The sequence below is a fragment of the Polyodon spathula genome, chromosome 7, assembly GCF_017654505.1.
Source record: "Polyodon spathula isolate WHYD16114869_AA chromosome 7, ASM1765450v1, whole genome shotgun sequence".
Lineage (NCBI taxonomy): Eukaryota > Metazoa > Chordata > Actinopteri > Acipenseriformes > Polyodontidae > Polyodon > Polyodon spathula.
The window spans coordinates 26,265,256-26,277,534 of record NC_054540.1 but is presented as its reverse complement, the minus strand read 5'-3'; the positions used below and the strand labels follow the sequence as shown (position 1 = coordinate 26,277,534).

The following is a 12,279-nucleotide window of genomic DNA, read 5'->3' as shown; positions in this document are numbered from 1 at the left end:
AATGTAATATATTCCTTTTAAAATGTGTGCAAATGTGACATTCACATGACCTGAAGGAATCGGAATGCTACCTCTCTGAGTAAATCCCCAGCAGATGAAATGAAGTTTATTTAGGCACTGCACCCAGCTACAGTACCACACACATTAACTTTCAAATTAAGAGGGCTTCCTTTTTAGGCCACTGTCCTCTGAGCAGCTAAGTAGGGATATATATATATATATATATATATATATATATATATATATATATATATATATATATATATATATATATATATATATATATAATTCCAACAGTCGCTAAATTTAGGCGTCTGTCACCAACGTCAGTAAAAATGCCAGCATGGGTTTGGATTTGAGTAGCTCCTAAACTTTGTGCAAATATGCTGAGAGACTCTTCTAGAGAATGATGTATTTTTAGTGGATAATTTGTATCTACAGCAGCTGTTTTACTTTAATTAACACGTGTAAATATTATTTGCCGTCTTTTCAACCCCATGGACAAACTGCTCTGTTGTTGATGTAGAAATAATTAAATACATTTGATGGTATGTAATCTGAAACTGTTATAAAAAAATGTTTATGCATATATACCCATAATAAGAATTGAATTGGAGTAAAATTATTAAGATTTTATTTGATCTGCTTTATATATTGGGCCTAGGTTATAACCTATAGAATGCATACCTGAAATGGGTGCTAGTTAGGTGAAACTAAAAGATCTGGTCTTTCCTGCAAAAACAGTTCTGTCCTAGCATCTGTAGCCCCTATTCTCTTTGCCAGCCTTCTACTCTCGCTCTTCAAACTGTGTGTCCTTCTGGCATCTCTGAGTGGATGCTCCTCTATTAAATTGCAGTAAATGCCAGCTGAAGTTGTAGGTTTGTGGATTATTTGTTTCATGCAGGCACTGAGCAGCCATTCAGTTTCACTTATCTCAGTCTACATTGGACCCCAGTCTGTTGTCAACCTTTTAAAAGCCCCAGTTCCAATACCTTACCTGGGCCCAAGTCCATAAGACCTCTCTCAGTCGTATCACATACTCTACAATAGCAGAACATGCCAGGAATAAATATGTACGGAAATAATAGAAACCGATGTCATGGATTGTATCATTATGTTGCACTTTCATAACAGAGAAATAAAATAAAATAATGAATTGCTTGAAATTGGTAATTTCAGTAATGCTGGATAGTGGGTCATATTTAGCTAGGTCACCATTTAATCCAGAGGTATCCTAAACGTATTACAGTGCATCACATTTCACAAGTGTACCATTCTGGATTTTAATGTGTTACATTTAGATTTACACCTGTCTGAAGTGTCAGTTTTCTTCGAAATGCTGTCCAGGTCAGTAAGCATTCCAAAATGTTTTTTTTTTTTTTTAATTGTTTCAGTTTCTGTAAGAATTTAAGAAGTATGCATTGTATATATTTTAATGCAATTTGAAACATCAATGGTGTAAATACATCAGTTATAATTGGCAGCATTATTATTTCACAAGCTGACTCCCACTCATAATAATACTAATCATTATAATTTCTAATTTGCAAATAAAAAGAATACTTACCGAATTTCAAATAAAAACTGACGGAAACTGTGCATCGGAATTGTAAAAAGCGTATTAAATCATAAGGTCGTTGCAGGCCTATTGCTTTTAAGTTCAACTTACAACCTCATGCATTTTGTGCATAGCAGTAGTTCCCAGCATAGTTGCTAGGTAACAGACTAGCTCGTTTTCTCACTCCACTTGTCTGTATATTACTTTCTATTTAAAAACAGATAAGCTGAAAAGGGCTGTTATTAGTGAACACAAGATAGACTAATGTCATTATTTTGTGTGCTGTTTATTTTTTTAATTACATAAAATAAAAAGGATGGTGCATACAAAACTACAAGGCTTAACAGCAATGTATGCATTTGTATGCATTGAGTTATTATGCTGTGTAATAGTACGTGACAAAAAAAAATGCTGCTCTTTACTGCTCAGAAAATGAGATATCGAAGATTTTTTATAAAGTACATTTGCTAGTGCATATCTTACACGTGCTGCACTGTTGAAGAGAAATGCAAGTACATCTGCACCTACAATTAAAACGCTCACAAGTTTGTGAGCAGTCTGACCATAAACTGTATTGCAATAGGACATTTGAAAACTGCTTGCATAGTAACTACACATTTGTTTTCTTCAGATTTCCTGTTCTCTTTAATAGCTTCAAGGGGAGTAAAATGCTTTCTGATCTTATGGAAGGTGCAAATAGTGCAAACCATTCTTTTAGCATTGTCGCTTACTGTATCTTGCTCTCAGCAATTTGCCATATGATTTCCATTTTTGTATTTTGTTTTCTTTATAAGAACCGAACCAGGTCATCTTAATTAAATCACCTTATATGTGGCTACTGGTGGTTAACAGATTCCTAATGTGTTATTTTCAAATGGTGACCTTCATCATTTGGAGCTGGGTGCACTAACATGTGCATGTGTGTGTGTTTGTGTAGCTTGTCATGCCTCAGCAATACAGCTTGTTTCTTTAATATGGGCTGCAGCTTCATACCATAGGATTGGTTCACTTCCTTTGAAACAATGTGTATGCACAGCCCTAACCATAACATTATTCAATCATTAAAGTTATTTTGTAAACAAGATGTTTCTTTGTCTTTCTAATAATAAATATACAACTGCATTTTACATCTTCCCCAGAATAAATTGTGTTCCTAGGCCTAACTGAAAACCTTAGGGGAACGTATTTTATATATTTCACATTCTTAATGAACTTGTTAGAAATTCTTCCTGATTTAGCAAAGACGAGTGATGATGATCCATGTGAAAACTCCTGGGACACTGTGCTCAGTCTTTCTAAGTTTACAGGGAAAAAATAAAAACCTTGTTGAGGGGATACGTGAAAACACCACGCATCATAATTTTCTGAAGCGTTCTTGAGAAATCAGTACTAGAGCTTTTTTGTAGAAACTTAGCTGTAAGTGATAGAAAAGGGGACGCTGATTGTACTGTATATGTACATTGCAGTGCTGGAGGATGTTTTTATATGTTGTATACAGACACACACACACACACACACACACACACGGCAATACTGTAACATTTGTTACAATTTCCTAATTATGTTATGGCAGCTGTCAATTATGTTAGCAGACAAATGTATTAATCAAATGAGACCAGTTGTCATGCCAGAGGTATTTGAATCAGATTATATGCATTACAAACAACAGATTATACCTACAGCTGATTGCATACATTAATCAAAATCATCTCTCGTTACTAAGTGGCAGTGTGCAGAACATGGAAAATGTTCAATACTAATTATTCATACGTTTTTGTATCCCATGAAAATATTGCAGGATGGAAATGTACTCGTGCATCTTTAACGACCCAAGATCAACATTTTTACTATGCTACAGAATCATAGTTAAACTGTTTTGTAGAATCGTGATTCTTGTAATATTTTAACAAGCATATAGAAAGGTGTATAGCAAACCACAGCAATATGCATTCGCAAATCATTGTGCTATAGGGTCTAGTTAGGGTGATAAAGGGGGTCTGGGGGGGGGGGGGGGGGTTGATCTGTGCATGTTTCCTTCCCCCAAAATTATGTTAGTCTTACACTTTGGTGTGGGTAGAGGTTACATATTAGAAGTCCTTTGTCTTACTGATTGTACCATTTCTTTTCAATCTTTGGGTCCGCCATGCAACCACCACCAATTGTGTGCCACCCCCTGAGAACTCCCGTCCACGGTCGGCAGTGGAATAGCCTAGACCCAAACCAGTGACCTCCAGGCTATAGGGCGCATTGTTCACTCCACGCGGATCGCCTTTACCGGATGCGTGATTCGGGAGCCCCTTTAAACCCGCTTTGATGCTAGCCTCGTGTAGTTTTGGCAAAGGAGAACCCAATGTGTGAAATAAATAGATGAGTGAAAATGGGCTGTCATGCTTTTACCAGATGCACCACTCAGGAGCCCTCTCAAACAAGTATTTTCAAGCTTACTCATCTCTAATATGAGAATTTTAAAATATACAGAGGATTCTCTAAGATACTGTTTTCCAAGTTGAGTCAATTTTCAGGTTGCTGAGAAGTATTCTGCTATCATGTTGTGTTTCTGAATACTTCTCAGGGAATCTGAATACACAGGGAGTTGTGAAATAGCAGCCATTTTCTTTCAATCAGCCCTGCAATTAATGTTATGTAAAAAAACTAAATAAATAAAAAAAAAAAAAAAACTTTGGCATCTACTTCGACAGATTAATTTTACACAGAGACGTATTTAGGAGACTCCTTTCGAAGACAGTTGAAGGCTATGTATTACGTACACAGTATCATCTCAAGCAAATTATTCAGACACTTAGACACCAAGGGCCAGATTCTCAATCCATTTACACCAGATTGTTGTTGGCAGGAATTCAGTAGAAAATACAAAATGAAAGAAAAATAACTAAAGACTGCTTCTAAGCCTATACATTAAATGTCTAAGGTGTTAGTATTTCTGGTTTGGATTCTTCATGTATGCATTTTTCATTTCTGAACAAATTGTGGTAATGACGAATAGCAGAAAATGCTGTCCAGAATACAAAAGGCTTCAGTACTGTTGAGCTTTCCTCAACAGCAGAATAATCTAATAAGATTCTAAACAGCCTCTCTAATTTGAAGCTCTTCTTACTGTGTAACAAAGTTGCTAATTCCATGTCCAAGATAACACAAGTAAGAAATAACCCACAACAGGGTGTGCGATGAGGCAATTCTTACCATACGCCCTGGATATGTTGTGAGGCACAAGGCTGCAGAAAACTAGCTTTTTTAAGGAAACAAAATAAGAAATATGTATCCTTCCACTGAGAGAAATAGTACCTGAAGACTTTGATTGTACTTTTTTTGTTAATTGCCATAAACGTTACATTGAACATTGCCATTTATAGTAACATTTTTCAAGATGAAATGACATTTGTGAATTGAAAGCAGACTGATTTCCCACATCTGAGGGAGGATTCATGAAACAGCCAAACACTGCACAACTTAGCATTGGCACGTGAGGGAGGGGCTTCTGAGTTTTTTTTTTTTTTGTTTTTTTTTGTAAGAAATTATTCTATTCAGGCTTTGCAGTCTTCAGTAGAAGCTGACCAATAATTTCTGAGGCTGTTTTCACACCGATGCCGGTAACCGCCATCATTTCCCTAGATTGTAAACCAGCATTAGATGAATGTGGACTAAACGACTTCCGTGTCAGTTTGCACAGTGCTGCAGCCCTTCCCGTCCGCGGCGAGCACAATAGAATTCTGTTCCAATCTCGACCCTGTTTAAAAGCCCCATGGTTGTGTCAGCAGAGAGCACGAGAGATTTTAATTTTGTTTTAAATAAGTTTCTGAAATCAGAGGGTAGTGGTGAGATGTATCTGTTGTGTCGAGTTTAAATATTGGATACTTGCTAGTCAGTTTTATACGGTGCGATTTAGTTTAATAAGTAGATGCCGCTACTGGATATACTATTATTACTATTAAGGTGTAGTAATATTAATAGATCAGGTAAGTAATTTGGTCTATGATGTCATAGCCGTGCGGTAAGACAATTATTACTGCACGGTCATGTGATCTTGTTCAACCAATCACAGCACTTAATTTATCCAAGCCATTTTGTAAAGTCCATTAGCATCCAGCTGTATTATAAAATTCACAAGTCAGAAGATTGCTATACCATAACCAGGCTTTGGGTTCTTGTAAATCCAGCAACCCTGGAATAAAGTTTGTTGCTTTCCATTTTCAAAGCAGATTGTTCAAAGGAGAGTGTAGTGTAATGCAGAGGGAATAAAGAGAATATAGAGAAAAAGAAAGAAACACTATAATATGGGTCAGTTTTGAACTTGTGCTTCAAAGAAAATCCAGTCATTGCATATCAAAAGCAGGCTGTATCCATGCTGAGTACGGATATTGCTCAAAGGACATGACCTACGTTTAACAAGCTGTTTGTTTCTTAGTCATATCCACAGAGCAAAAAAAATAACAACTTGCCTGCAGCCAGTTGAAACTGGGAACATAAATATCTACTTACCTGGGCTACAGCCAGCTGATACATTTTTTTACTTTATTACTGCCCATTGAACAATAATATTCAATATATTAAAACAAAGTTTGTTTTAAGACTTTTTAAGACTGAATTTATGTCTGTGCTGGTGCTTGCCAGTGCCAGAGTAAAGTCAGCAGCAGTGTTTTGTGGATGACTTTGTTTTCTCTCATATAAAGAAGTACAGAGTGTTAGAAGGGGCTCTTTTGGAAGTGTGACAGCCAGGTCTAGTGGGCATTGATGCTGTTTCAAAACGGTGTAATGTAGAGTTTTCTCCTTTGGACAAGGACACTTGGGAAAAGAAGGTTTGAACATCCCATATACTGTAGATAGCAAGAATGTTACATAACCAGCCTCTTTTAGAGAGCAGATATATTCATCATGCATTTGTGCTGTTCCAGTTTCTAACATTTCTCTGCTTTATATTTTAGAGAGCTGCATTTAAATCCAAACAATCCTACCCTTAGGCTATCTCCGCCCTCACAGTTATTGTTTTCTGTCTCCACTGAATATAAACATGTTGAAATTACTTTTGTTCATATTAAGCATGTTTTTTTTTAAAAAAAAGAAAAAAACATTTGCATTTCATTAATGTCCCTTGTGAAGTATATTCCTTTGTCAAATATTAAAAACATAATCTGTAATTCACAGTAAGTGTAAACTATATCAGTATAGTACAAACTATTGAGTCTTTCTTAAGTGTTCTATTAAAAGAAGATGTTAAAAGGTATCATTATAATCTCCTTCATTTCACCCCCAGCACTCTTAGCATGACACCAACTGGTAACAATCTGCTACATCCAGAGAATAATAATGGTGCATTGTCTCTGCACTTTATACCATCTGAATTTGCTTAATAATTACATTTTATGTGTTTATTATCCTGTATTATGCGTGGTCTTAATCATTACGTTACTGTTTCAGTACTCATGAATATTTGGCTTGTTTGGAACTGTCTGGGCAAGCTTGAGCAGAGATTATTTCTGTAATAGTCAGCAAAAAATTACACACACCTACCAATATCTATATATATTATATATATATATATATATATATATATATATATATATATATATATATATATATATATATGCATTTTTGTTGAGGTTTAGGTTAGATTACAAAGACCCTCATTGCAAGACTGGATTGTTGTTCTAAAAAGGCCAATACCTTATAGTGAAGCATTTTTTGATAGACTGATTACAACAACATATCTGTATCTCCAATGTGCAGCCAAATAAACAATGCAAGCAATTTTTTTTTCCAACATCAGTAGTAACTTGCAAGGTTTTCCTAAATATTATTTTTAGGAAATATATCCAGCGGTTCTGTAAGGGAAATTAAAACCCATTCATTCTGCACACAAAGAATGCAGTACTGTCTATGGCAAGAGTCGGCTATACAGCGAGTTGTGCAGTACAGTGAACTCCCAGGGAAAAGGCTGCCGTTCTGCAGCCTTGTCAATCTGAATGTGCTGGAGAGTTTCAATAGGCTTGGGCTGAATTAGAAAACTGATATTTTAACATTTTACACAGTTTCTACATCTTAAACATTGTTGGTGGTGCGTTTCAGTGATAAAAGTGACAATTTGTCTCGGGGAGGATACAAAAAGCAAGGATCTATCACGTGTTGCATAAATTTTGCAAGATATGACTGGGAATGACAGAATACAAAACTATACAATGAAGAGAAGGGAACCGTGAAAATGTAATACAAGTTTTACACAAATAATGAACTATGTTTTAATCAGAGTGTATTTCATGCTGCGGTGAGTGAGGAAATAAACATCTTTATTATAAATGGATGTTTTCTTTTTCTTCTCTTCCCTTTTGATTAGCCAATTCTAGTCATGTTAACTGTTCAAGCCACGTGCATATGTCTATTCCATATGAGCAGTGCTCAAGGAAAAACGTTTTCTATCACAATGAGCTATTATGACTGGTCTGATGACAAGCCAGATAATAAAGAGCCTGTTGGAATTAGGCATTTGGACCCTACAGCTATGGTCACATTAGAGCTCATTAAATGCTACATTAAATCCAGATCCTTTTTGATGTTCTTTGGATCCTGCTTGAATGTGAATCTCATCAAATCTTGCAGCAAAAAAAAAAACCATGCCTGGCAATTATGTAATGTGTTAGTCAACTGCATCAACATGACACAAGATAACTCCAATGTGCAGAGGGCTCAGCATTGCAGGGTGGCTGTGATGTTGGTATAAAAGCATGCTTAGCCCTTATACAGCCACATACCACTGAAAAAAAAAGAAACTGTGGGAGCTTTAAATCAGCTGTCAGAGCGGCTGTTATTTCATACTAGCGCTAGACCATCTGCTTTAGTTTGGGATTTACTTGTAGAGCATAAATACAGTGAGAAACCACTTGGAAGGTTTTTTTGTTTTATGTCCCATAAATCTTTTTTCTATCCATAGCCACAGGCTATAAACTATGTGCATGGGTTAAGTATCATAGCAGTGTAATTAACAATAGGAGATGGGCATGCCACCCTAGTGGTTGTTCTCAGTAAAGTGTGTTTAGTTGTGTATGCCAGTGTGTGTAATTTTTTTTTTTTCTTCAAATTTTCAGGTGCTGAAGATAAGCCTCCTGGGACACAGAAAGCGAGTTTTGGCATCTCTCGGAGATAGGCTGCACGACGAGCCACCTCAGAAACCACCGAGATCTATTACCTTGAGGGTAAGTTATCCCTAAAGAGGGCACCAGTCTTAATTAAAAAAAGAAGCTATTTAAGAAAGAAAAGAAGAAAATGCTTTCAAAAACTGCGTGTAGAATCTAAAGCCTGTAAGAAGGGACTATGTCCACGGAAGGTAGCTAGCTCTACTGTTTTCATTTCATTTTTTAAATGTATATTGAATCCAGGCCAAGGTATAGATTGTATGTAGGGCTTGAATTTTTTGTTTTTTATTTTTTGTTCAGTTCGAGGGACGTGGGGTGGGGGGTTGTCGGTTTTTATTATTATTTGGCAAAATCGGTTATGTTCGCTTATTAAAAATGAACACCTCTCAAACACATCAATTTTCAGTTTCTATAATACATTGAATGACGTTTCACTAATGCATATACAAACATTAACTTACTGTGTTAGTGAGGGTGTCCACATTAGGATTCCGGCAATGTAGAATATTTTGAATCTGAAAAATCCGTTTTCTTTATGTAGGAAGATGGTAGTGCATGACTGACATTAGTTTAAATATGTTACCAAACCCACATTTATCGGTAAAATAAATAGGTTTTCGGGGGCGTTTGTTCGGTTATCGGTTATAACCAAAAACTTCAAGCCCTAATTGTTTGTAATTATGTCTTATTTGTATGATGACATTGTTACAGAACAATGAATTCACTGCACTGAATGTTCAGTAAGAAAATGTGAAGATTTATATTTATTTATTTACTTTACTTTAAAAGCTGCAAAAGGACCCAATGTAGATACTGTTTACAATAATTTAACAAAGCCCGGTGTATGAAATATATAAAAAATATAAAAGAATTGAAAGCATTACAGTACATTATACTTTATAGTATACTGCCAGCAAAGATGAGTGACCCAGCAGACCCCACAAACCTATTCTTTGGTCATCAGGCTCAGTAAAGGTGTGCTAAAATAACAGAATTCAAAGAGGAGATTGGTAAATCCCCAGATCTGGAGCACATTTGTAAGGATCACAGTTTCTACAATTTCCTTCCATTCCTGTCTTGAGCTTAAAACTGCTGTTGCTAAAGCTTGTTCTAAGTGAATGTAAATGCAGGTCATTTGTGGATTTAAAAGATTCTGCCAAATAACAGTATCACAGCTACACCCTGTTAAACAACTTCCTTTGTTTTTTGTTTTTTTTTAAATACGTATTAAATAGAGGTTTCAGCTTAAAAAAAAAAAAAAAACATTTTTTTGTAAAGAATGAAGAAATACAGTGTAGTTATTCTAGTGTCCTGTTTTGTAACCATTGAAGCAGTGACCTACGCCCAAGTTAGATAATCTTATTTTACGCTAGGAAATACTGCCTGAAAAGCCACTATACCACCCAGCTGTTCAGTTTGTTCAGTAATATGCTGTGGATAAAATTGCTCTAAGGTGCTATTGATTGTATGTGATCATAATGTATGATTCACAAATTGTATTACAGGCATTTGTATATAATGTCATTTATGATGTTTTTCTTAAAGGCAAAGTCAGTAATACTGTGTAAATCTCTATTGTGCTTGAAGCAATGACCCATAGAAAATAAGTGATTCATACAATTTAATAAAATATGATATTTTGAAAGATATTTAATACTAGAGTCAGCACCAACAGATCATCTTGAGGAGTAATGGAAACTGGAATAGGCAATGTACTGCATGATATTCTGTATACACAGGAGCAGTGGTGGCAGCACTCTTCTCCATGCAGTAATATCTTCTAATGACCCCCAGGGCTTCTGTGTGGTAATTGTGTTCTAGGGAGGGGGTTTCAGTGTGCTGGGGGGTGAATTGACTGCTTGGGTTAGTGGAGGAACTGTAGCAAATGCATGATGATCAGAATTCAATTGAAAAGGAAAACCATCACCCCTTTGGTACGCTTACATGTTTGATCCATATAATGCATTAGACACACACTTGATGGGTTTATTAAAGTGAACATTATTTCATAATGTACAGAATAGTTTACATTCATGAACCGTAGCTGTTGGTACAGAATCTACATTCTATTTCATTATGGATGGGTTGTGCATTCCCCCAGTCTCACAGGGCTGTGAAAGCCATCAATTCATAGAGATTTTCTCTTTCGTTTTTGTTGTACTTGTAACTCAAGGGCCTATGGAATGTATTTATGATTAACAGCTCCAGATTCAGAGAAGCCCTTGACTCACGAGAGAGCAGTGGACTGCTTTGTATTCAGTAGTAGCAGTGCAGAGGTGCTCTGCTTGCTCCACATACCTTTACTGAATTCATTGGCACGCTTCTTGTTGTCAGCTTGGTAAAAGGTTGACATTCGTTAGCTTTCTTAAAGCACCTTAATTCAGTGTCCTGCTAATACCCTTCCAAGCTGCAAATGTTGATCTGTAGCCTAGACAAAACTGTCCTGTGGGCCAAGTTAACACCACCACAACAGCCTTCTATGGGTCTTGTTATGAATATGGCTTTGGCCTGCTGCTGTAATAGGCATCAATATTTGTCTGATTTCATTTTGCAAATCAGTATAATGTGAAACAGTATCACTTTTCCAATGTTGAAGTTGATTGATATTTGCATAAAGTACCAAGAAAGCATTTCAGAAGATAATGTGATTTGTGTCTTATGGATGCAAAGGGAAATGTGATACTGTGGACTTGCTTTATTTGAATTCAATGGATGATGAACAGAATGTAGCTTGCTGTATATGTGTGTTTTCTCAGAAAGACAACACGATAGTAAACTTATTTATTTATTCTTTACAGAGAACATACACTATACTTTATTGATTTTCTTCACCCTAAGTCTTGGATGCAACTAAATTATTAATTGCTGCCAAGATATTATTAATTATATCTCATGCAGTCCATTTCTGTATTTCCATTCAGCTAAATTATTCATGTACTTTGTTTTTTATTCAGAATGCATTACCTTTACTAATGAGTCAGATTCTAAAACGGTCGATACCTTGTGGTTCTGTGGGTGACATTGAGATGATTCTTCATTTCTTTCACTCTATAGGAACCAAGTGGAAACCACACTCCTCCCCAGCTCTCTCCATCCATTAGCCAAAGCACGTACACTACCGGTGGTTCGCTGGATATCCCTCAAATTATCATGCAGGCGGATGCAAGGAGAAGACAAAATGAAAACTACTTTGAAGATGTTCCGAGGTCAAAGCTGGAGAGACAGATGGCACAAGTCAGTATGGTCAGTATCGCTCATTTTCTTCTTCCTGGGTTAGCATTTGTTTTAAGATTGAAGAGTGAAGAGTAGTGTTGCTTAATGTGGATTACATGTTTTTTAAATCTCCATTTCTGTCATAAATTCTATTCCACCTTAGCAGTCATAAAACAAGCAGTACTAAAACATTATAAGGATACAGAGTTCTACATTGCCTTGATGAGATGCTTTTAAAAAACAAAAAATTATGATGTAAACTCTTTAGCTTGTGTGAAGAGAAACTATCAGCAAAAACATAATTTTAGGTTTAACACTACTACTGAAGAAATAGCATGATTAGTTGCTGACATTCATATGTATGTA

The 12,279-nt window shown here is 36.0% G+C and overlaps 1 protein-coding gene across 8 annotated transcripts in view; it reads left to right on the top strand.

The window, feature by feature from the left end:
• LOC121318441 (ankyrin repeat and sterile alpha motif domain-containing protein 1B-like) overlaps positions 1–12,279 on the top strand; it is a 220,716-nt gene that overhangs the window by 198,097 nt on the left and 10,340 nt on the right. For all 8 annotated transcript variants that reach the window (XM_041255122.1, XM_041255118.1, XM_041255117.1 and 5 more), the window contains 2 exons: positions 8,653–8,760; positions 11,755–11,943. In XM_041255122.1, coding sequence (XP_041111056.1) covers positions 8,653–8,760; positions 11,755–11,943 — 297 coding nt within the window. The remainder of the gene's footprint in view (positions 1–8,652; positions 8,761–11,754; positions 11,944–12,279) is intronic.